The sequence below is a fragment of the Acanthochromis polyacanthus genome, chromosome 17, assembly GCF_021347895.1.
Source record: "Acanthochromis polyacanthus isolate Apoly-LR-REF ecotype Palm Island chromosome 17, KAUST_Apoly_ChrSc, whole genome shotgun sequence".
Classification (NCBI taxonomy): domain Eukaryota; kingdom Metazoa; phylum Chordata; class Actinopteri; family Pomacentridae; genus Acanthochromis; species Acanthochromis polyacanthus.
In genome coordinates, this window is record NC_067129.1 from 2988528 (window position 1) to 3014402 (window position 25875).

At 39.3% G+C, this 25875-nt stretch overlaps 1 protein-coding gene across 3 annotated transcripts in view; it reads left to right on the plus strand.

The window, feature by feature from the left end:
- Positions 1-25875, plus strand: part of ttc3 (tetratricopeptide repeat domain 3) — a 43122-nt gene that overhangs the window by 12585 nt on the left and 4662 nt on the right. For 2 of the 3 annotated variants that reach the window (XM_051937291.1, XM_051937293.1), the window contains exons 8-41: positions 3-88; positions 604-698; positions 948-1010; positions 1306-1360; positions 4895-5051; positions 5279-5306; positions 5396-5498; positions 6330-6360; positions 7108-7168; positions 7870-7957; positions 8080-8232; positions 8676-8756; positions 10210-10319; positions 10839-10965; positions 11356-11478; positions 11557-11658; positions 11778-11870; positions 11956-12020; positions 12412-12548; positions 13782-14102; positions 14830-15105; positions 15190-15233; positions 15848-15904; positions 15998-16077; positions 16153-16308; positions 16981-17542; positions 20808-20876; positions 21499-21648; positions 21930-22069; positions 22418-22486; positions 22571-22667; positions 22907-23010; positions 24623-24707; positions 25046-25141. In XM_051937291.1, coding sequence (XP_051793251.1) covers positions 3-88; positions 604-698; positions 948-1010; positions 1306-1360; positions 4895-5051; positions 5279-5306; positions 5396-5498; positions 6330-6360; positions 7108-7168; positions 7870-7957; positions 8080-8232; positions 8676-8756; positions 10210-10319; positions 10839-10965; positions 11356-11478; positions 11557-11658; positions 11778-11870; positions 11956-12020; positions 12412-12548; positions 13782-14102; positions 14830-15105; positions 15190-15233; positions 15848-15904; positions 15998-16077; positions 16153-16308; positions 16981-17542; positions 20808-20876; positions 21499-21648; positions 21930-22069; positions 22418-22486; positions 22571-22667; positions 22907-23010; positions 24623-24707; positions 25046-25141 — 4064 coding nt within the window. The remainder of the gene's footprint in view (positions 1-2; positions 89-603; positions 699-947; positions 1011-1305; positions 1361-4894; positions 5052-5278; positions 5307-5395; positions 5499-6329; positions 6361-7107; positions 7169-7869; positions 7958-8079; positions 8233-8675; positions 8757-10209; positions 10320-10838; positions 10966-11355; positions 11479-11556; positions 11659-11777; positions 11871-11955; positions 12021-12411; positions 12549-13781; positions 14103-14829; positions 15106-15189; positions 15234-15847; positions 15905-15997; positions 16078-16152; positions 16309-16980; positions 17543-20807; positions 20877-21498; positions 21649-21929; positions 22070-22417; positions 22487-22570; positions 22668-22906; positions 23011-24622; positions 24708-25045; positions 25142-25875) is intronic. The other variant, XM_051937292.1, reaches the window with a different exon arrangement.

Genomic DNA, 25875 nt, shown 5'->3' on the forward strand with positions numbered 1-25875 from the left:
AGTCGCTAAGTTTGTTCAGGAAATGGGCGGCAGCTACGAGAAGACGATGAAGACGCTGTTCTTTGAACCGCTGGACTACCAAGTAGAGGTAGGACTCAAACACCATCTCCTCTCCGTTATATCTGCGTATTAGTGTAGATGTTTGTGTAAGTGAGTGATGGTATGTGTTTTCTCTGGCCTCTAAGAATGTAAGGGAGAATGAAAAACCATATGTTAAATGTTTATTCTAGCTGAGTATGGCGCCAGTAAGTCGAGACTTGGGGCCCTCTCTCCATGTGTCTTAATGTAAACCATATGTAGGTGGGTCCAAAAGACCTATATAAGCTTACTCAGAAGAACATCCATTGTCCATTTACTGCATGATGTCTGGATCACGAGCAGTGAGGATCTGAGCTTCCTGATACATCGAGTAACTCTTAATTCTAACATCTGTGAAACGGACTACAGATGTTATTTCTGACTGTGGAGCGTTTTGCCTATGAGAGGGCACTTCAACCATCGTTTATTTTTATCAGCTCATCTGCAAGTGAATTTACTTTCCTCTACACGTCTGCCTTGTAACGGCGGAAATAAACATTGTGGTTTGTTCTGTTCCTCTTTCAGAAAAGTAATGAGATGAAGAGGAAAGGAAATGAGAGCTTTCAGAAACAAGAGTATGAAGAAGCTGTAAAGTTTTATTCCAAAGCCATCAAATTTTAGTAAGTAACACTGCTGCGCTACCTCTAAAAGTGTCTCTGTTTTGGGTTTGTTTTTATGTTTTGCTGCATGTTTACGTCCAGTTTGAGTAACCAGTTTATTCATGACACAGAAGTATTTTCATATTTGTTGAAGCTGTAAAAACGATTATTTTAGAGGATTCACTGGAGGTTTATTGTGTTCTAGTTTTACCTAATAAACTGGTAAATCTGTGTACTTTTGTTACTGAAGTTAATGTGTTTTCTTTCCAGCCCTGACAACCACTTTCTGTACGGTAACCGAGCCCTGTGTTATATCCGATCTAAAAACTATCTGTAAGTACCAGTCATTATATTATTAATCTATAGATAGCAGAAGTGCAAATAATTTGTGGTAAATCTGTTAAACAAATCAAACATTCGAATGAGTTTAATGTTCTGATGTAATGATGTCTAACATGGAAAGAACGGAAACCCATTTCCGCTCTTATGAGTGTTCAGTCTGTTTTCGTAGACTTGTGTGTTGTGACGAGTTTCACATTTGAGCAGATGAGCTGTGGCAAGAACTCTGCTGGTGTTTGTTCAAGAAATGTTCTGACCCACTTTTTTTTTTTTTTTTTCTGTTTTGCAGAAAAGCGGTTGGTGATGGGAAACGTGCTATTCTGATTAAACCACTCTGGGCAAAGGTACGAGACTCTACTATACACACTGTAAAACAAAGTGAGACTGAGGTAGAAGATGAAAATGGACAAAAAACAGGAGATTAAAGGAGAAATTGAAGAATAGAAGAGAAGAGGAAAGAACAGAGAAGAAACTGAAAGAAAGGAAAGATTTAAAAAGATGGAAAATGGCCAAGTTGAGGGAAAGAAAGACAAGATAGAAGGATAGAACATAGAACTTTAACTCATTTTGGAACAACTTTAACTCATTTTAGAGCAACTTTAATGTAGAGCAACTTGAACTCATTTACACTACTGTTCAAAAGTTTGGGGTCACTTAGAAATATCCGTATTTTTGAAAGAAAAGCATTTTTTTCAATGAAGAAAACATTAAATGAATGCTAAATCCAGTGTAGACATTGTTAATGTGGTAAATGACTATTGCAGCTGGAAACGGCTGATTTTTAATGGAATATCTCCATAGGGGTACAGAGGAACATTTCCAGCAACCATCACTCCTGTGTTCTAATGCTACATTGTGTTAGCTAATGGTGCTGAAAGGCTCATTGATGGTTAGAAAACCCTTGTGCAGTTATGTTAGCACATGGATAAAAGTGGGAGTTTTCATGGAAAACGTGAAATTATCTGGGTGACAAACTTTTGAACGGTCGTGTATGATTACAGGGCAGCCACCAAGAGACTTTATCTTTTAGCCGTCCCAGCTGGTTGAACTAGTCTGGAGTTCAGTCTTCCTGGTTTTGCCAAAATGTTTTAATAGAGCTTTCTTTGTTCTGCAAACTGTGGCTTCTCAGACCTTTTTTGTGTCGACTTATCATCCTTACTTCTCTCTAAAACCGGATTCTCAGCATTTATATTTACAAGAGAGAAAAGATAAGACCTCCTCTGCACTGAGGTCTTTTAGCACAAACTAATGGTAGATAAGAGACAAACCTTCACATGAAACAGCAGATGTTTATTATATAAAACACCGAACACTGATGTAGTTTTAGAGCGTTGTCACCGAGTCAGACGGAAAGACTCGTAGCTAATCCTGTGATTGAAGCTCCACCTCAGTCTGTTTATTCAGTGACTCTCCTGAGTCAGTCTGACGCCTCTTCACCCAACAAACCACCAGCGTGTTGGTGGAAACTTTGATCCATGTTAAAACAAAATCTCTCATCCATTGGCTAAACATTGTGCACCAACATGCCTGGTTTGCAGAATTCATCCTCTGTTGCACTGTCATCTTCACATGAGTCTTTTATTGTGATACTTCATGCAGCTGTTGGTGAACTTTAGATGAACTGAAATAACTTCAATCCTCAAACTTCTTATCTAGTGGCATTAGCGTGTTAGCGTTGATATTGTGAGAACATTTGTGGTCTCAAGTGCAAAACTTTTGCATATAATAAAAAGTTTATTTGTATAGCACCTACAAAGTGCTTTTCAGATGACGCAAAAAAGAAAAGAAGGATACCCAGGAAGAACATTGAACATTTAGTTTATACATTTTTTTAATATTTTGCAGCAAATCTGCATTTTCCATCCTGATTCAGGATGTCTGTCTTTGACCTATTTGCATAAATTGAAGGTGTTTTCTCCGTTTTATTCAAAGTCCTTCATAACACAGTTTACTTCTGACTTTTGGGTGTCTATAATTTAACTTGTGTCCAGTCCTCCAATGTGTTCATATATGTGTCTTGGGGTTAGCCTAGCCGCGCTAGACAATCCACGGCAACAAATTTAATTCTCTGCCAGGGTCGACAACAAAAACGACAACAGTCGTTGAGCTCCATTAGCACCGACTCTGAATAATCTTTCTGTTAACATGTCTGTAATATACTTGAGCTTCACCCATTGACTGTATAAATAAAGCTTCACCGAACTCCCGCATCCTCTGATTTCCGGCGCTCTAGGAACTCCGTCAGCCTATTCGTTGCGCTGATTGGTTGTATACCTACCCAGTTGCTGCAGAGTGATTTGAAAGACAACCTTGTAGCCCGCCTCCCTCCCTGTCGAGAGTTCCTAGACCCTTGTGTCTTCAGACCTGGGTCTAGCGCGGCGGTTGTTTTTCCCACACATTCACAAAAAAATCAACCAAAATCCAGTGAAATTCACTGGATTTTGGTTGTTTTTTGTGTGAATGTTCTTAAAGAAAATAATAGTTTTACTGATATATATTTAATAATTTTAGATATTTTTCAGATTTTTTGGAAGATTTTTACTCATTTTTTGAAAATATTTACAAGAATTTTCTTGCCAAATTTGGGGGATTTTTTTAAATAAAACTTTTAAGGGAAACCTTTAAGGAACTATTGGAATTTTATTCCTGAAAGTTTAGCAAATTTTCAAAAAATTTGGGGAATTTTTTTGCTGAATTTTTTGATTTTTTCAGACCAAGGAAAAAATATTTTTTGGTGCCCGTAAATGAGGACAACGGATCTTAAAGATCTTCAAAAAAATCACCAGAAGCCAGAATTCGAGGGCAGCAGGATTTATTGTGGACAGAATCCAAGAGTTGTTCTTAGCAGTGATTTTAACCTCCCAAGAAAAGGCAAAGATACTGAGCTGTGCGTCGTCTTTTGGACAGTTTTGAGGCAGTTATACCTTTCTAAATCCAGCAGTCAGATCTTGTCGTATCATACTTCATACTTGTTAGATTGCACCCTATAGAGGACATGTTTAGACATATTATGCCTTTATGCGTTGTCATGGTTTTGATACACTGCTTTTAAAAATTATATTGCCTTAAGATTACTTGGGCTGGACCCGAATATCCGAATATTCGTTCGCTACGGTGGTATCCGGATATTAATTTTGGTATCCGAATATTCGTGCCCCCCCACCCCCCCGGTCGGACGTTACCGGGCGGAACGAATATTCGACGTTACTGTCTTCCCTCCGTCTTCGGCCCACATCGCCTCATATCGGCTCATCCCGTCGTGTGATCATATAAACATATACGCATATGTCTATGTGATCACCCCCTCCTCCCCCCAGATGAAAATACGAATATTCGGAGCTCGTCTCGTCCCTTCGCCTTCGGCCCACTTCGGCTCATCTCGGCTCCTCCATTCGTGTTTGTTACCACCACCCAAATGGCCGGGTTGCTGCCAACTCTGACGTCACGCTTCACTTTGTTGCATAAACACAAGACAAGGTGCCGAAGACCTCCGCTGTTTGGGAATTCCTCAGTTTAACTGAAGACAAAATGAAGGCAGTGTGCAAAATTTGCGCCCGGGAGACCAGACGAATGGATCCGAATATTCGAGCCGTCTCCGCCACATCCGCCAGACTCCACCCCCGTCTGACGTTACGTGGCGGAATGAATATTCGGATATTCGTCTTTAATAGGGCCCGAATATCCGGAGACCAGAAACCACTATTCGGGCCAGCCCTAGTTCATACACATCTTGGCTTTATTCTTCAGTTTAGTAGCATTTGCCAGAATTATATCCTCTTTTCCTTTTCGTATATCGCCACAAATGGTATGACCCGACACCTGCAGATGTAAAGGAGCTAAAACTCGTTGGCTAAATCGTCTCGTCTGTTTGTTTGCAGGGTCACTATCGTTACTGCGAAGCATTGTTCTTAATGGGAGAGATTCGCATGGCTCTGGAAGGGAACCGTTTGGCCCAGTCGTTGTGTGACCCCGGGAGCGATGGAATGAGAGACCTGGAGCTGCAGCACGAGAAATTCAAGATGTCAGGAGGCAAGGGTATTTTATATCTTCAGTCCATCTGGAACTAGGTTCTTCTGTGTTGACTGGCTTTAAATGTCAAGAAAAGTAAAGATGTTGGCTGTTTACACATGTAAAAGTTTTTAACATCTGTCCCCTTGAATTTTTTCTTGTCATAAATAGAAGTAACCTATTTATTCATAATCTTTTACAGTTTGTTGTTCTTCAAAGCTCAAACTGGCATTTCTGTGTTTTTCTTTCAACAGGATTTGTAAGGGGAACTTGTATTAAAAAGTAAGTATGCGATGCCTCACACACCTTTACAAAAACATGATTGATTACTGCAGATGAACTCTTGTTTAATCTATTTTTGTTTATTTTAGCCCTGGCACTCATTTTAAAGCCGGCTTAGTGATGGAACGACCGCAACCTAAAGCTGCAAAAGCCATTAGTAAGAACAATCCAGCAACAAGCTCAGCTTCAAAGGTTAGTAACGGTTTATTCACATTAAAATATTTATTTTTTGAGTTAAACATGAGATCTCCAGGTTGTTTTGTTTCAGATCTAAGATGTTTGATAGATTTAGTTAATTGAGAAATTAAAAGTTAGCAACAATTTTTATGCTTCATCAGTCACTGAAACCATTTTTTTTTCTTCCAACCCCACAGTTTTGGAGATTTGCTGCTTTTTTTTGTATTATTGTGATCGTAGACTGAATCTGTAGACGTTGGTTGAACAAGAATTATTTGAACGATACCATCTTGGACTGCCGATACTTGTAAAATGTGACACAATTTCACAAAATCTCAAGTTTTCAGTCTAAACTGTGGAGGAGAACTTTACCCAGAACTCAAATAAAAGAGCAAATGGCAACTAAATTTAATTAAAAAATGAACATAGAAGGAGAAGAATTGTCTTTGACTTTCACATGTTTACATTTCAGTGTCCGGTTTTAAATTCTGCTTTTTGTGTTTAACATTCATTTTTGATTTTTTTTAGATATCTAAAATCCAGAGTGTCTAAATTTTATTTATTCGCCATTTTCTCTTGTAATTTAATTTAACATGCCATCAGTGTCTGATGATCCTGAGATATAAAGATGGTTTATTTTCCCTTTTAAATTGTTGTAGAAACAAAAAATAACCCCAATAATGAAAGAAATCGTTAGTTGCGGCTCTGTTTCAGTCAGTGTGAGAAGCTGCAGGCTATAATAACGTGTAAAAGGCCCTGACAGATGTGTTTGTGTACTTTGTTTTTGTGCCTTCGGTTGATGTTTTTCTGGAGCTTGGAGTTGATGATTAACTTGTGTGTTGACAGGTCTCACAGGGTAAAACGGAGAAGCACTCAGGTGAGTTTTATCACATGTCAGATCCTTATGTTTGTTTCCCAACATTTACAGGTTGCCATTTAAGGCTCGGGCTTAAATTTTGAACATTCCAATAATAATAAAAGAAAACAACAAAAGACAATGAATAACTTGCTCAAAATGGAGTGGGAAGAAGCTGAATCTTATCTAAACCCAACCCTTTCTCCTTACACTAACTTTATGTTCTTGTTTAAAACATCGCATTGTGCTCTGATCAGGTCTCTCTGGAAGTTTTTATGCATCTCCTTCACTTTTTTTTTGGTTTCTGTGTGTCTCAGTTTGTACATTTTGCGCGTGTTTGAGCAAAAATAATCAAATAAAATCTTGGTGTTTTTTGGCCACCAGTAGATTTGTGGAATAGTATGAAAACAGAGACTCCACTGTGGATCTTTTAACGCTTAATGGTCTCTTGTTTGGTTTGTTTTATTATCTATTAGCCCATACTTGTTATATTCGAACCACTCAAAGTTGCTCAGATTAAACAGGATAGATAAAGACACAACAGAAGGTTTGTTTACATCAAGCTGCTGTGAAAGACCAAGGTTTTTTTCCTCCCAATTTAGTCTTTAAAATGCACTGAATTATATTTTGTATTTTAAATTAAGAGTTGTTTTGGGATTTTGGGAATTGTAAGGGACTCATCTCACTATTTTGTGACATTTTTAAGAGTTTTTTCTCTGTTGATTATTAAAGTAGTTTTTGAAAACTTTTTTGATTTTCTCTCTGCAGGAAAAAATGAAAAACATGCACAGAAAGAGAGCAGCGCTAAAGACACTAAATCATCGAAAAGGTTGGTGGAAATACTTTTATTCATGTTTATTCACATTCTGTCAATTTGTAAAGACCTGCTGCTGCTGTTCAGTGTTGTTTTAAAAAATAAATGGAAAGTGAACAAGCACTGAAGACTGAAATGAATAATGTTGTATTTTTAGTCTGTTGGGAGATAAATCCATGTTCCTGCTGCTGTATTCAGTTGCTAGTTCACTTTAAATCTGTTTGTTCTTGCAACAAAATCAAGTTATTTGAGAAATATAAGCGATTAAAAAAGAAAGAAGCCAGTAAATATAACAGTAAATATAGAGGAGAGCCAGTTAACGTTAGCATGAAGCCCACAGTGAGGGGTTTTCTAATCATTGCTGATAATAAATCTGAGTGATAAACCGCTGCATAGAGTACCACCATAATCCAGCACTGATAGAAAAGTTGCTTTAATCTGTTTCTTTTTATAGCACAGAGGAAAGGATTATTTATTAAACTGAGGACCTCCTGTATCATAATGTCTATATAATATGAAAATGAGTAACATAAAAGTAACAATTACCCCGAGTGACTGAAAGGAACACACGAGGCCCCATGATTGAACCTTGTGGGACACCTTTTGCCATTTGCACTAAATAAGATTTAAGGTTTTTAAATCAAAAGAAAGACCTGTAGGTAGTGGTGTGATGGATGGTTTGGCTGCATTTAAGACTGAGAATTCTGTGCTTCCAGTGACATTTCTTCAAAGAACAGTAAAGGGGAAAACCACAGTGCAGTGAAAAAGAAACCAATGAACAGAAACAGTCCGACTAGAGAAGAGGTAAGGCTCATGAGTGTGATGTTCAGACTAGTTTACGTTTTATTGTGTCCAGATTAGCTTTATAATCTTAACGGCATCTGTAGATGAAACGACTGACCTGCTGTGGTTTTTCTTCTGCTCAGAACCAGAAAAAAGCTGAAAGTAAATCAGATGTTTGTGGAAAGTTGAGGTCTTTGGTTCAGGACGCCCACAGCGCCCTGACTGACCAACGCAGCCGCAACGCAGAGCAGGCATTCAGCCAAGCGCTGGCCTCACTGGAAGAACTCACAGCAAAAGTAATCACACACAACACACACCATAAATTATCATTGTTCTACTTAAAACATCCTGACATCCACGTTTTAGCCACAATATTTGTAGTAGCTGGGTTTAGTTCTGCAATTTATAACACTGTATTAGTGAAATTGAAACATAAACATTAACTGTGTAAGGACTATAATCAAGTAAAATAATATTTTATATCATTTTTGTTGGGTTTAATTTCTAATATGTGTAGTACAGATGTATAATCACATCTACAATAACACTACAGGGTCTTAACTGCTATGTTTAGTCTTGTTCTGGACATGCTTTATGAAAACACTGCCTTAATTTGGCTTATTTTATATTGCATATTGGCAATCTTGCATATTTGTTTCCATTATTTGTCTGATTTTGTTTTATTGCAGTGCACTTCATAACTTTGTTTTGCTGTTGTTTTTATTGTTTGCTTCCTCAGGAATTCGGGCTTTCCACGCTGGACGTGTTGTTGTTACTTTTTGGTCGCGTGTCAGCCCTGACAGATATCGGGCAGCCTGAGGTAACTCACAGGAAATGGTAGTCTAGTTGTCAAACCTAAATCTAATCTAATTTATCTGTGTAGCACATTTAAAACGAACTGAGCTAAGCTAAGTGTTGTACGTGTTATCAGACAGGCATTCAAAAAATTATGTGAAAAACATTTAGATGGGATAAAACTGGTAAAATGCTACATTTTTAAATAAGGTAAAAGAGAATAAAGTATTGAAGCAGGTAAAGAAAAATAGCCAAAAGCCACTGAAGACATGTACATCATGAGGTTTTTTGTAAATAAATAAATGAAATATTTTAGCACGAAAATAAAACGGAAGCGTATTGAAAGTTTGCACACAGCTAAATGATAATTCCATCTTTTACTATCCCAAATTTCACCAACCTTTAACATGAAAAACTCATGTTTAAACTGCATCAATAAAACTAGGAAGGCCTTAAAATGATGATTAAAGCTGCGTTTGTCCTGCAGGGCGGTTGATGATAACTTTAATTCATAGATCTGCTTCCACTGTGTGATGTTGGGTTATCGACTTTTATTGTTGTTGTAAAACCACAAAACAGTTTGAGGGTTAAAAGATAAGGTTGGCCTTGTGTTTTTAATGGAAAGCTGGAACTTTAATTCACCTCTCAGTGCTCCCAGACTCCTCCACACGCTGATCGATTAACTATTTAGTGAACTCCCAACTATTTGAGTCATCGATTAATCAGTTTGAGCCATTTTTAAAAGAAAAAAAAGTCCAAATTCAGGGATTCCAGCTTCTTAAATCTGAATATTTTGTGTTTTCTTTTTTCAAATCTCACCATAAATTCACTCTCTTTTAGGGATGTCCAATAATATCGGCCCGATATTGGCATAAAAATGTAATATCAGTCAATATCGTTCTAGTTTGGGGTTTTTTTTGCCTCATGAAAACCGATTAAATAATGATTGGATTTCGCTGGTATTTACCAGTTTGATGAAATCATCAAACTACTTCCAATGGGATATTGCAATGAAATTAGGCATGATGTGTTAATTAAACGACAGCAGATATCCCTCAAATTAGTTAAATAGTCCACATATTTCGGTATCCGTTGATATCGGAATCAGAAATTGAGAGTTGGACAATTTCGGCATATCAGTCACTGGCAAAAAAGGTCAATATTGGACATCCCTAGTGTCTTTGGGTGGTGTACAAAACAAGACATTTAAAGATGCTATATTGGGAAATGCATATGGACAATTTTCACCATTTTCTGATGTTTTATTGACCAAACAGTCGCAGCCCTACTAGCTGGTGTGTAGCCTTTTGGTTCTGCTCCAAACAGTTCAAGAATATAAACTTTAATCTACTAAAACAGTTAAATACAGTAGTTCTTAACAAAAGCTGCTCAGTCAGGACTAATTGATGCTTTTGTCCTCAACTGTAAATAAATATTAAGAACTGTGTCTTCATGTCTGTTTGCTTTTTCAAACGCAGGAACTTACAGAAGCTCAGAAAGTCTTGGAGAAGATGAAGTCCTACGAGGAGAGGACGTTTCAGTGTCTGGTTTACTACTCCATCGGCAGAGTTTATCTCAGAGAAAACAGGTACTAAACAAGAAAAGAGACAAAAAATTGGACAAAAAAGTTACAAAGTGACCAAATAATGTACACTGACAAAACAAAAAATGACAAAAAAGGAACAAAACTAGACACAGAAATAGACAAACACCCCAAGTGAGCCAGAAGGAAACACAAAACAACAAAAACGAGAAACAAAATGAGAAAAACATGCTAGACTCTAGACTACAAAAGTCAAGCAAAATAAGGCAATCAACAAAAACTAGAAAACATCAGAAAAACGAGACACAAAAGAACCATGAACAATCTAAAACAACTTGTCATGGTCTACAATTTATTTTAAATTTATAGTGTACAGAAGTATAAATTTTCTGTAGTATTTTTGGTCACAACTTCAGATTTCAGGCTAAAAGAACGACGTTTAGGCTGTTTTTACTGCTGTCAGATGTCAAAACGGGTCAGATTTGACCCAGATGGTTTATAAATGTTGAACTCTTCTTTTTGTCCTTTCAAACCGTTTAACGAGTGTTTCTCGTCTTCATGCAGGTTTTCATTTGCTCTGCAGCAGTTTTCAGATGCCCTGCAGATGATGAAGAATCAAATAACTCCTGGTAAACTGACCTGGCCGTTAACCAAAGAGATTGTCAGAGAAACACAGGCAGACTATTTTAAGGTATGTTGGAGGTTTGAGTTTGTGTCTGGCAGCTAATTTAAATACATTTTATTCATTATTGATGTTTTGTCTTGTTTTTGTTGTTGCACACTGTACATTAACTTGTGGACAGTCGGTTCCTGCTTGGTCTGACTGGTTTAAACTGATTGTTTAACTGGATTTCTGCCGGTCTTTTCCCCCATTTGTTTTGCGTGTTGTCCTGCAATATAACCGTTTAATAATGTTTTGGTCTTTTGTGGATGAAAATACAAGTAAAAGTGAATGGTTTACTTTAAAATAAAAAGTCTCAGGCTCTGCATAGATTTAAACACATTTACCTGTATCAGTGAAGTGTAAGTTTCGTGTTCGGGTTTTCGTCCGGTTGACTGACTTGAATTCTGCCTTTTCTAGGAGATTCTAGAGGGCGCTATAGAGCTGTGCAGGTTCCCTCCTCCTCCTGATGCCGTCTGTCGCCTTGAGAAATGCCACAGTGCCGTCAAAGCTGAAATTTTCTTCAGGGATCCGGATTTTAAGGTAAATCGGAGCCAGTTTCACCGTTTAGGCATCAGAAAGTTGAAAGCGCTGTTGGGTTTTAAACGCTTCTTTCTGCAGGGCTTCATTCAGTTCTGCTGCTGTCAGAGCTGCAAGGTTGAATTTCACATCGCCTGTTGGAAAACCCTGAAGACGTCGGCCTTCTCCGACAAGAATGAAAAGGTACATTTAGCCTGAACAACAACATGTCTCGGTGTATTTCTTGCTTTTAAATCATTATTACAAAGTTAAATGTGCAGCGAACAGACCTTCAGTTTAAATTCTTTGTGCTGTTTTTATAGGATTTACTGCAGGAAGCGTGTTTGACTCCAGACTGTGTCGGTCAAATCTGTAGCATTAAAATCTACGGTCCTACAGGTCTGGTGAAATGTAAGGTGAGTAAACCTCCTGAGGTGAGGTGAGGGGAGCTTCTTCATAAAACACGTTCAGTTTGGAGTTGAGTGTTTTTCCTTTTTCCAGTTTGAAGCTACAATTCCCAAACTACCGACTCCAAAGGTGCCCAAATTGAATCAGAAGTGTACGAGGTGAGTTAAATTTCATTCGTGTGGTTGTTTCTGTTTCTGGGAACTTTAAAAAAAAATGACCTGCTTTCATATTTGGGTCATTTTAAGATGAACTGCAATAACAACACTGGTTATTTGTGGGTATTTAGAAGTTGAGCTCATCCCGTGGCAGAAAAACTCCAACACACCGTACAGTTAAAGCCAAAAACTTTTCCCTTCCAACCAAACTTTTGAACTCCAGATTCTGGTCATTAAAAGCAGTCGGAGCCATTGTGGTGTTTTCTGCCACTGATTAGTTTTGGCATCTGGATTAAGTAATTCTAGGACTTTTTAATGACCCTGTAATAATCTGTTTTATTCTGTACACTTAGAAGTAACTAAATATCTGCCTTTTGTCTTTTTTTGTTTTCAGTCAGAAGAAATTAAAGTCAAAGGAGGAGCGTAGGCTGAAGAGGAAGCAGCACAAACAGTCATTTCAGGGTAACCAGACGATCAATGAGGAGATTCTGCAGCAGGAACAAAACACGGCGACTCAAAGTCAGCAGAAAGGTACCGTACTGTTTTACTAATACGTTTCTGAAACTGTTTCTAAGTGGCATCAATTAAATCTTTACTGCGGGTTCTTGTTGCTTGTTCAGCGAGATGAGGCCCCGTTTAGACGACAACCTTTCACCTGAAAAGACAAAAGCATTTCCTTTGCTTGACGTCAGCGTTTTTACTGAAAACTCCAGCTGCTCGTTCACATGCTGATGGCAGCTGTTGTGTTTTAGAAAAAATCCACTCTGGAGGTCGTATTCTCAAAACCTTTCATCCTAAAACCGTTGTTGTGTTTAAAATATGAGCCACACTGAAGACTGAACTATTTTAGTGTTTGTTGTTTTTACATCTTAAACTAGTAAAGCACTCAGAGAGCAGCACTCCTCCAAGGCTGCTCAGTCTTAGTGTGATTTCTGACGGATAGGTCCTCGGCGGTGGATTTCTAGTAGGATCACAATCATGTGATCGTCAGCAGCCAGCTGACCTCGTGTTCACTTGTTGTCATGGTTACAGTGACGCCGTGCTGCTATCTGATACAGAATCTTTATCAAATCTCCACATTTGTCTAAAATTATTAGAACTGTGTCCAAAACTTCCTCAAAAAAATCCTCTATTGCTGTTGGCAATCTGTCCAAAATGAGTTAAACATCTAGGATGGCTTAGAAGGTTCCAAAAATGACTAAAAGCTATAAACACGTCCAAAGTGACTTATAAAATAAGTGTGTTCTCAAAATTTGTCAAAGATGACCCAAAGTATGTGCAAAAGGACTAGAAATTACTCAAATGTGTCCCGAACTTGTTCAATAAATCCTTAACTGTCCAAAATGAGTTAATGGTCTAGGATGGCTGAGAAGGGTTGGAAAAAAGTACTAAAAATTGATCCAGAAGAACTTAGAGTGTCCTTCCTTGGTGGTGTAATTAACCTGTAGTAATTCTTTGCCAGGGCTGGCCCGAATAGTGGGATCTGGTCTCCGGACATTCGGGCCCTATTAAAGACGAATATCCGAATATTCGTTCCGCCCCATAACGTCCAAGGGGAGGGGGACGCAAATATTCGGATACCAAAATTAATATCCGGATACCGCCGTAGCGAGCGAATATTTGGATATTCGGGTTCAGCCCTATTCTTTACCAAACTCTAAACACTGGCAAACAGCAGCTCTAACTCATCTTTCCACAGCTGCATTTGAACTTTGTCTCAGCCACATGTCGATCCGTCACCTCTTGTTTCTGCTGCCTTCTCAGCCTGGCTGCTCTTCAGGGACCGAGTTCTCCTGCAGATCAGCCAGCACATGGAGCTGCTGAGGGAGGAGAAGGGCCTCCAGGTTTCTGCTCTGACCAGCGGTCTGAAGCCGTGGCTGCAGCTGGACTCGTCCAGAGGGAACCCGCTGGCCGGCAGGATGCTGAACTGGCAGCAGGAGCAGCTGCAGACTCTGGGTCAGGCTGTGGAGCTGCTGCTGGAGAGGAGGAACCGGGTCTGGGCTCGGGTTTTTATCCAGCAACTGAGTATCTGTGAGGAAGTGAATCCCAAACTGAACAGCTGGGCGTGTCAGCTCAACGATGCAGGTCAGCATCCAGGAGGTTACTGCTGTTTGCATTTATATCAGCAGAGTTCAGGTGACTGAACTTCAGCTGGTTACAAGTGAATATCTGTAGGTTTATGTTCTGTAAAACTGAGGAATTTTAGATTTCAGAACACCTTTAATGGCTGTCACTCTCGGCATAAGGAAAGAGTGTAATTAAAACAAATTATATAAAGAAGAACAGTCAGAATACATCATAATTTTTGTGTTTTACATTCAGGAAAGTTTGTTTTTATTTATTTGATTTATTCAGACAAATCACAGCATCATAAAGGCAAAAGAGAAAATGAAAAACAAACTAAACTAAAGAAAAAAAAACAACCAAACCAAACTGAAAACCTACAGTAATGTCTGAAAACGAGCAGGATGAAGTTTAACTTTCTTCATTTTCTGCACATCTTGTATCTGACTGTTTCCTGTGTGCATTAAATGTTTTACTTTTATACCTCTTCAAAAGCCCCAAACACACATTTATTGTTCCCCGTTATTAGATTTTTCAAACAATGTTTCTATTTTTGTGTGTTTTCTTAGTGTTTTCTTATTGTGCTCATGTTGAGATGATCCTGCAGACGTTTCTATCAGTTTACTCCACTAATAACTACAGATTTTTAAAATTAATTCGTAGATTCTCCTGAGAAGTTGTTTGTTCTCAGGGAGTATTTTGTTTGTAACCGTCTGAAGCCTGACCGACTCCTTCCTGCTCTGTTTAGGTCTGAACGCTGCCAGAACCTTCATCGAGCGCTACTCAGGACACCTGGAGGAGCTGGACTTGGCTCATCTGCTCGGCTTTGGCCCGTTACAGGAGATAATTGTAGAGAAACTTGGCACTAGGCCGGAGTTTTTATCAAGCATTGGCTTGACGGTGACTGAATTCCTAAAACAGGCACCGCCGCATGACATGAGACTGTTTATCTGGACTCTGGAGGAGCATAGAGATGACTATGTCTCCTGCCATACTATACTGGATGAGTATTTTGAAGTGATGGGTGCGTATTCTGGAGCCGCACCGACGTTTGATTTGAAGGCCTTTCCTGTTGCAGCGTGATTTTAATTTGTTCTTTGTTTTTCAGACGGACATTGTTCAGTCTTAAAAAAGTCTGATGAAAATCAAAATGTAAGTTCTTGGAAACCTAATAGTTGTTTTCCTGGGTTGGTATTAGACAGTTGGACATTTTTAGAAATCTTTGATCCTTTAGACTTGTGAAATTTTTGAGCAAAAAGTATGAAAATAATACTTTTTAACCATATCAGTGAGGTGTACAAACAGTCGCCCAAGAGTAAAATTATGTCCAAAATATGCCAATTAAGTCATTCAAAAAACTTACTGATGCATTAAATTAGAATTAGAATCTAAACACCAGCACTCAGTCATTCATTAAGTAAACACGAGACATTTTCTGCGTTATATGGTCAAGAAATCAAAATATTAATTAAAATGAAGTTGGAAATTTTCAGTGTTTTATCAACTTTAGACAGCAATTAAAACAATAACTGTACTTCAGTGACTTCTTTTAATTGCCGATATATAATCAGTAATTGAATTTTCTATTAGCTAGCTTTTCATTAGCTTTAATTAGCAATAGCTTCTCTCCCCCCCCCCCCCCCCCCCCCCCTGCTTCTTTCTCTCTCCTGCTCAGTGTTTTTTCTGCTTTTCTCGGTAACGAAAAGGAGGCGACACTAAACCAAAGTTTCCGAGTTTAACGCTCATTAAACTTGTTTTCTTTGCAGAATTCTCCTTTGAAGACTAAGAGTCGAGGCCGAAAAAAGAAACAGAAAGAGCCAAAGGTCAGAAGATGGATTTGTTGTTGTTGTTGTTTTTTTTTTCTTTTAAACGAAGACGGTTTCATTGCATCAAACTAAACCGTTTCTTCCCTCCAGGGCATTATTGTTTTGTCTGGGATGAGAAGTGGAACTCCAAGAGACGAGAGGGACCAGGACTTTTTTGAAGATGACCCTTTGTAAGTCGCATTCGTATCGTTATTGTTGTAGCTGTGTATATTATCGTGTTGCTGACGACGAGCTTTCTGTCGCAGATCATTCTTTGAGCCTGCTGATCCGTTCAGTGTTCCGAGTCATCTTCGAGAGCAAGTGGCTGATTTTGAGGACCAATACAACGGAACCGGACACGGAGGTCTCTATAAAAACATTTTGGACAACAACCCCGACCCAACAAAAGAGAGTTTGTACGAGTAAGTGGCAGCAACACTTCAGCGTGTTTACATGATTCTGTTCACCGCGTTAAAAGGAAGAAAATAGCAGAAATGATCAGTCAGGTTCAATGATCAGCCACAGCATTATGACCAAAGACGGGTGACGTGAATAGCATCGATCATCTTGGTTCTATGTGACGTTCTGCTGGAAAGCGTTGGATTTTGCCGTCCATGTTGATGAGACTTCAGTCAGTCCAGTGCCTTTCCATTCAGCGATCGTTTCCCTCCATCTAATCTGATCTTTTGTTGATTGTTCCATGATGTCAGTCCGTCTATCATCTTCATTCTGTCTGCCTCGTCCTCTCTTCCCGTTAATTCATCCAGTTGTGATGATATATTCCAGGGTGTCTTTCCTCGTGATGCATTCAAGAAACGTTGCTTGCCGTTTCCTAATTTTGTTCAGCAGCGTATAATTTAATAACTGGCCAATAATTCACAATTAATTGGGAAAACGACAAATATCGGCCACAATAATTGGCCAGGCCTTTAATCGAATGCAAACTTCATGTACAGCTCCATTAGGTAGTGACTTGGAAATGAGTGTGATATTTTAAGAACTGTTTAATAACTTTCTTTAGCATGTGCGTGCTGTAATTTGATGTTGTTTATCTGTTTATATTTAATATTTGCATTTTGCCCGTCCCGCTGCAGCTACTTTGCTCAGATCCTGGATGAACACGGTCCGCTGGTGGCTGAGGACCCCCTGCTGGTGGGTGAACTGGTAAATTTCCCTCCCGTCGCCCAGCAGAAGATCCAGGACGCGGGCGGCTTCGAGTGCTTCCTCCTGGAGTCCCTTCGCTTCATAAAGATGGGCCGGTGCATCGGATTGGCTCAACACGCCGTTTCCCTGCAGCAGGCCGGACACGGAGCCAGTCTGGACGACCTGGACGACATCTCGGACTCTCTCGATAACTCCCCACCTTCTGATATGCTTGTGGATTTTGAGACTGGTTTCCCTGCCTACGATTTTTCGTCCACGCAGCCCGACATCTATCCCATCCTCCCAAATCCATACGCGTTTGGCTTCCAGATGGACGCTGACTCCCTCACACATTGGTCTAGCGGCGACAGTGAGCAAGCCGCTTACTATTTACCCGAGCATTACGAGGACTTTTACCCCTCTGAGGCTGATGGAGTTTTTGGAAGTCGTCCAGGAGAAGTCACTTTAATGGCAACTGATGAAAACTTTTTGAAGAGAGACGCAGAAGTACAGGTAAACATCAACACTTTATCACATTTAAAGCAAGAAAAGCAACATATTTTGGTAACACTTTATAATAACTATACACTATTAAGCATTAGTTAAGCATTGGTTAAGCATAATTTCAGCATTAGTTAATCCTTAAATCCTCATGAACTCATCATGAATTCACCATTAGTAATGCATTACAAAGCATGAGTAAAGACAGTTTTAAATGTTCAACCAACACATTATTAAGCATTAGTTGAACATTAGTAAAGTGCTTAATTCATCGTTAACTCATCATTTGTAACTAATTAGTTATACGTGCATAATTAATCATGAATTCATGATCTGTATGGCATTTATTATGCATTACTAAGCACTTAATAAATCCGGTTAAAATGTTTTGTTGCTCATTGATAATCTCAGTTGTTAATACTTTATAAAGGGTTAGCAACTGTGTTAGTATATGATTTACAAACACATATTCATCCTCAATGAATAACTTATTAATGTGGTTACTACTCATTAGTTCAGTATATTCCGTGAGCCCATCTAAAGTGAGGACTATCTATGCTTTATAAAGCATTTATAAATGACACAGAAGCAAAGATATACAAAGTGTCAGTTTTATTGGTCCCAAACAATACAAGCTCTTTTAAATACACACTTTAAACAAATACAATCTATAAAATTTCAAGTAAACTTGACAAACATCTTCAAATAACAACAGTCTGTGATCGTATAAAATAGAAAAATAAAATACAAGCTCTTTTAAATACACACTTTGCAATCCTTAACATTTCAAGTAAACTGGTGAACTATCTCTTCAGGGCACACACACATCAGAGGTAAGTGGCTGCCTGATTCTGGGATTCCGCCAGTGCATTTCAGTGGTGTGCCCTTGAAGTGCACAAAGTGCTTTACAGTAAAACAAATATACCGTTTTCAAATATTGCAAGATAACACTAGATAATTTCTGCAACCTGTTTGCCTCTACGATCAGCTGCCATCTCCCCAGCGTGATATGGCTCTCTCTCCGACTTCCGCATTTCAGAAAAATTAAAAAAACCCGCGCGGTCTCGCTCTCCAGAACCGCGGAGGAGCTGGGACTGGTAGGACTCTGGGACGTGTAGGACGCTACTGCGCATGCTTTTACCATCAAAAATGCTAGTGCGCATGCTCCAAAATCCCAGAGAGTCCTACCAGTCCCAGCCTCCTCCGCGGTTCTGGAGAGCGAGACCGCGCGGGTTTTTTTAATTTTTCTGAAATGCGGAAGTCGGAGAGAGAGCCATATCACGCTGGGGAGATGGCAGCTGATCGTAGAGGCAAACAGGTTGCAGAAATTATCTAGTGTTATCTTGCAATATTTGAAAACGGTATATTTGTTTTACTGTAAAGCACTTTGTGCACTTCAAGGGCACACCACTGAAATGCACTGGCGGAATCCCAGAATCAGGCAGCCACTTACCTCTGGTGTGTGTGCCCTGAAGAGATAGTTCACCAGTTAACTTGAAATGTTAAGGATTGCAAAGTGTGTATTTAAAGAGCTTGTATTTTATTTTTCTATTTTATACGATCACAGACTGTTGTTATTTGAAGATGTTTGTCAAGTTTACTTGAAATTTTATAGATTGTATTTGTTTAAAGTGTGTATTTAAAAGAGCTTGTATTGTTTGGGACCAATAAAACTGACACTTTGTATATCTTTGCTTCTGTGTCATTTATAAATGCTTTATAAAGCATAGATAGTCCTCACTTTAGATGGGCTCACGGAATATACTGAACTAATGAGTAGTAACCGCATTAATAAGTTATTCATTGAGGATGAATATGTGTTTGTAAATCATATACTAACACAGTTGCTAACCCTTTATAAAGTATTAACAACTGAGATTATCAATGAGCAACAAAACATTTTAACCGGATTTATTAAGTGCTTAGTAATGCATAATAAATGCCATACAGATCATGAATTCATGATTAATTATGCACGTATAACTAATTAGTTACAAATGATGAGTTAACGATGAATTAAGCACTTTACTAATGTTCAACTAATGCTTAATAATGTGTTGGTTGAACATTTAAAACTGTCTTTACTAATGCTTTGTAATGTATTACTAATGGTGAATTCATGATGAGTTCATGAGGATTTAAGGATTAACTAATGCTGAAATTATGCTTAACCAATGCTTAACTAATGCTTAATAGTGTATAGTTATTATAAAGTGTTACCCATATTTTTATTAGTTAATGATGATCAGAAATCACAGTAACATTTAATATAGATGTACCCACAAATGCTGAGCCCAGGCGTGTGTTCTGCATGTGTACGTTATGTACAGATACCGAATGATGTTACCTAAATATGTAGCGGGAATTGATGGGACTCAGAAACACCCCCACAATTTAATCAGTTGTTCCTTGGATCATTTCCGACAGATAAGTCCTCAGTGATCGTCAGCAGGCAGCTGATTAGGGCTGGCCCGAATAGTGGTTTCTGGTCTCCGGATATTCGGGACCTATTAAAGACAAATATCCCAATATTCGTTCTGCCCCATAACGTCCGAAGGGGGGCTGAATATTCGGATAAATTCGTCTGGTCTCTCGGACCGGAGGAGACCCACCTGAGTATTCGGATCCATTCGTCTGGTCTCCCGGACGCAAATTTTACACACTGCCTTTATTTTGGCTTCAGTTAAACTGAAGAATTCCCAAACAGTGGAGGTCTTCAGCATCTTGTCTTGTGTTTATGCAACGAAGTGAAGCGTGACGTCAGAGTCGGCAGCAACCCGGCCATTCGGGTGGTGTTTATAAACACGAATGGAGGAGCCGAGAAGAGCTGAACAGGATGGGATGAGCTGACGTGGGCCGGGGGAGGGGGGAGGGGGGGTCGGTCGTTCCGAAGATTCGGATACCAAAATGTATATCCAGGTACCGCCGTAGCGAACAAATATTCGGATATTCAGGTCCAGCCCTACAGCTGCTGTAGTGTTCACTTGTTGTCATGGCTACAGTGCCGCTATCTCGCAGTGATACAGAAATCTTTAACTAATCCGTGCATCCAGACTATAAGCCGCATCACTGCCAAAATCTAATCACTTGGTCCTTGTGTCATTTTTGACCTTTGCAAAAAATTTCATCCAAATCCTTTAGTCTGTTTTTGAGTATTGTTGCTGACAGACAGACCAACGCTGATCATCATGTATATCCGCTGTGTTCCTTGGAGGAGTAATAAATCAGATAGAATGTGTAGAGCATGTGCTTAAGTGTGTTTGTTTTGTTCGTGTAGACGTGTCCGGAGGCCATGAGGAGCGTAGCTGTAAATACTGAGCTTAATGAGCGTTTTGAGAGCTGCCAGGTGAGTCACATTATTTAATCACACAAATATGTTTTTAGCATCACCACACATTAATGTTTCACACAGATATCCCAGGATACTGTAAGTTATTTTACATTTAACTTTAGTGAAACCAAGATACACATTCTTTGGGATGTTTGACTGTGTACTAGTGAGAAATGACACTAACGATGTTCTCATTTAATTTGAAAAATGAAATTCCTACAATAGAAAAGACTGTAGAGGATGTCCAGCAATGATTTAAAGTACAACCAGAGACTTTCTTAGCTGTTTGGTGATTTCTAACCAACAGCAACCCCTGAAAGTTTTATTCCATGTTTAAGTAACGACTGGCAGCAGCTTCACAAATCGGATAACAAACGTAGCGACATCAAGGTCCAATCAGGAAGCCATCAAAGGCGAATTTTCAAACTAAAATAGAGCTAGCAGCTTCAAAAAGTCTCTGTTTTGGGTAGTTTTGTGTTTGAATGAAAGCAAAATGACAAATAATAATAAAAAGCAGCAAAAACATCAGTTCATCTCCACTGTTGACGGAGCTTTGAGGGCTGCTGATAAATCCAACGATACGACGACCTTATTCATCGTTTAAGCTCAACATTTAGGCTGTTGATCTCTTCTCCAGGGCGACATCAACAAACTGGAGAAGGACAACCGGAAGCTGGAGAAGCAGATCAAGAAAATGTCCAACGGCTGCAACAAAGTCAGTCTAAGTAACAGAGAAGACATCAGTTTACTGGAGGAGGACATTCGGAAGATCACCGTCAACATACAGGTAGGTCCACGACAGAATTGTATTTATTTAGTACTATTTTTACACTTGTTTTCATGGTTTTGCCCTCTTTTATTCTTAATTTTGGTGGTTTTATTCTTCTATTTCCATCCATTAGTATCTGATGTATTGATTTATTTAGTAAATCTTGTACTTTTGCTGCTGTTCTTCTGTTTCTTGACTGACTTTTTGTTGTTTTGTGGTCTTCCTGAGTGTCATTTCTTCTCTATAAAGTTCTTTGATCTGAATGACTGAAGCGTTTCTGGGTGTTTTCTCTCATCAAGGTGACCAACAAAGAGCTGGTGCTGTTCCAGCAGAAGTTGGAGGAGGAGGTGAGGAAGGACCAGAGGGAGAAGAAAGCAAACCAGGAGGCCCTGAAGGCCCTGAAGCTGGAGATTGAAGATCTGGTGGAGCAGCAGGGGAGGTAAGGACAGGAATCACCTTTAGACATCTCTGTCTGATGTTTTCCCTCCTCTCAGGTCGTTCATTCAGGCCTTTGTACTGATTGTCGTCTGACTCACTGGATGCAGATGTAATCAAAAACCACACACTCAATAAAGCAGAACTGTTTGTTTTTGCTTAATAGCTGTATAAAGAAAATGTTTCCATCGTTTGTTTAAAGGCTGCAGTATTTGGGACAAAAATAAAGAGCTGTTTATTAATCTCAGTGATGTTAATGAGTCCAGTGAGCTCCTGCAGAGATAAAATAAAAGCCTGATGGGCACCAATGATCAAAATGTGTTTGTTATATTTGTGGTTTTTTTCCATCTAGTCTCGCTCGCAGCATCCGAGAGAAGAAATCCAGCTATGACACCAAACTGAATGATTTCCTAGAGCAGGGGTAAGTGGTGAAAACTAGGAAGTGAAACATAAACTATGAACGCACAAGATTGTTTCCCTCACTTCATTTCCATCGTTCCTGCAGAAATCAGTCAGAAGCTGAGAAGTTGAGCCTGGAGGATGAGATTAAACGCTGTAAAGCCTTGTTATCTTCAGCCAAAAGGAGGTCTCAGACAGCGAAGGTAGGTCCTACACCTACAACCTAATTAGACAAGTTCTGATCCAGCAACGTCATTCTGCTTTAATAGGACAGGATCACACTTTTCCAGCTGAAAATTTAATTGTGTACATCTCAAAGCACATAAAGGAAAGGATTTCTTCCAGCCCAGTGTGAGCAGAGGGTTGATAACGTTGTAAATGATTGTTTTAAGAGTTGAAACTGGTGAAGCATCCTGTAGCTCTGCTTGTTTCTGTCCTGCAGCTGCTGGTAATGGAGAGCAACCACGACCAGGGTTTGTACGGACTCTACAGAGAGCAGGCCGACGCCAAGGCTCTACTCACCAAACTGGATGAAGCAAAACACAGGTGAGAGTCAAATTAAAAGAAAATACATGAAGTTGTTCCTGAGTTAAGAAAAACTCTTACGATAGATACTTTTTTTTTAATTCCAAGGGAAATTCAAACCAGATCTACTGCATCCCCACACTTCATATTAGATCTCTACCATTAAATATGATCTGTAGTTTCTACAATTTCATTTAGCAGACACTTTTGTCCAAAGCGACGTACAACACAAACAAGAATTCAGACGTAAGGAAAAACCTGCAGTAAGTGCAAAAAGTGCTTCAAGTGTGATTTTTTTTTTTTTTTTATTTTGTCAGCGCTAAATAAGTGCTGGGTTTTGGACCACCTGACTTATTCTACCACTAAGGTGGAGTCAGATTAAGTGCCTAGGTGTTCTCTGAACAATTGAGTCTTCAGTTGTCTCTTGAAGGCATGGCTCAGTGGGTAGAGTGGCCGTCTTGTAACCAGAGGGTTGCGGTTCGATCCTCGGCCCGTTGTGCTCGTGTCGAGGTGTCCCTGAGCAAGACACCTAACCCCTAATTGCTCCTGATGGGTCGTGGTTAGGGCCTTGCATGGCAGCTTCTGCCATCAGTGTGTGAATGTGTGACTGTGATGTATCTTGTAAAGCGCTTTGGGTACCTTGGAGGTATAGTAAAAGCGCTGTATAAATACAGACTATTAACCATTTAAAAGTAGAAAGGGACTCAGCAGAACGCACAGAGTTTGGTAGATTGTTCCACCATTTGGGAACAACAGAGGAGAAGAGTTTCAGATAACTTTACAGTGTAACTATAGAAACGGTGTAACTTCAGTTCCCTCATCCACCAGCATGGTTCTAATCAGCTCCATTCAGTCTCATGTCAGTGTTTGGTTGATCTTCAGGACACTCCTCTATGAATTGTGATCAACTGGATTCTGACTCCAGGGAGCATTTCTGAATGTTACAGAACCTTTAACCCTTTACGCTTCAGTGCGTCGTAGGTGTACCACCGGCGGTACACCTACTAATTTGCATAGGAATTTCAAGAATGTCCGACGGCTGCAAACACGATTATACAAACACTATACGCCGATGGAAAGCTTAGATTCTCATGAATCCGCCGGTATAAACCACTTTCAGATGCGATTACCACAGCGGGTGAGAAAAACACATTTGTCCGACAAAAACAAATATTCATCCATCCGTTCTCTATACACGACTTCAACGCACACAGCGCGACTCACATTTCCGGGTTCATTATTACACACAAAAAAAAGATTCCACAAAAAACGGCCATAATCCAACCTTTTACATCCAGACAACACAAGCCAGTAAACTATTTTGTCCAAAACATGTCCTGAAGTCGGTATAAAATCCCCGAATCGGTCGTTTTCAAGGAAATGCACCTCGTGATGCCCGTCCAATATTCCCTGTATTTTTCGTAATTTTTTTTATTTAAAAATAGAATATTAGCGATTTTTTTTGTACTGAAAACGGCTGGAATTGACTGAAGCTTAAAGGGTTAAGAAGATCCTCAGATTTAGAAACTTTTTGTGCCATTTACGAAAAACTGCCAGTTCTAAAAAAACGATCATTTGTGAACGAGACTACAGATGGTTTAACGTTCATTTGTGATGTCCTTCATCTTTGCAGACACCCAAACCAGGATCTGGATTTAACCAGGAACAGCTGCAGAGCCAACATTGAGGAGATAGAAAAGAAAATCTCCACCGCTGAGGTAAATGAACCTGAAACACAATTAGGCAGCTCAGGATTCATGCAGGAACCTAATCAATAGATCTTTAGCACACTGTGAGGAACATGTAGAACTGTTACTGTCTGAACTGACATTTCTCCACATTATGATGTTAAACTGAGAATATTTGTTGTTTTTAGTGTGGAAACTACATTAAATGAACCAAAAAGCTTGTAGCACCAATGGTTTAATGTGGTTTGAATCCAAAGTACTGCAGTGACGGTCTGACTACGTTCAATCTGCACTCTTTGGTTTTATTGAAACTTTCTCATAAAATGATTCCACACCCCAGCAGTAAGATTTGTTTTCCTGTTTCACAGCGGCTCTACAAGCAGCAGATAGAACAAGTGAAGAACGGCAGAAGAACCAATGAGACGCCTCCAGTTAGCAACCAGCCTGAACCTGCAGCTTCACCAGTAAGACCAGAGCAGCTCGTTAGCTTGTTTATAGCATTAAAAACAAAGATGTGCCGCTTTTAGACTTGATATTACTGTAGATTTAACCTTTGTTGTTTTTTAGATTCAGTTTATTACTAAAGTGGAAGATCATAATGTTGGAATGATCTAAGATGGATATTTTTACTAAATATACTAAAACAGTTGGTGATCTGAAGGTCATAAAATAATAATATGAATACGAAACACGACGACTGAAGTGAAAGTTAAACATTAAAGATTAACTGCAGAAAGAAACTCGTCTTCTAATAGATTTTGTCTCCTAGAAAGTAGATAAAGCAGAAACATCAGCTGTAAAGTAGTGATGTTTTAACCCTGAAAAAGCCGGGTCAGAGTATACTCGTTACCGTTTACTCGTACGCACAGCCGAAACCGAACATTCTCGGCTCAACACGTGTGACTTGTTTATGATTGCTAAGTAACATAAAATATGCACACTCCAGTATGTTTGGTAAGAAATAAACATTGGCCCCAAATTTGCTGATTTCAAACAATAAAGCCGTGTGAGCCGTTATAACGAAGCTGCAATTAAGAAGCTCTTATCGGGGCGCGTAGCGGCCGAAATTCATTATGGCGAACGTCTGACAATGCGACCTCCCAAGACTTGATCAATATTTTTATGGATTAGGTCAGGGGTGTCGAAATCCGTTCCTGGAGGGCCACTATCCTGCATGTTTTAGATGTTTCCCTCCGAC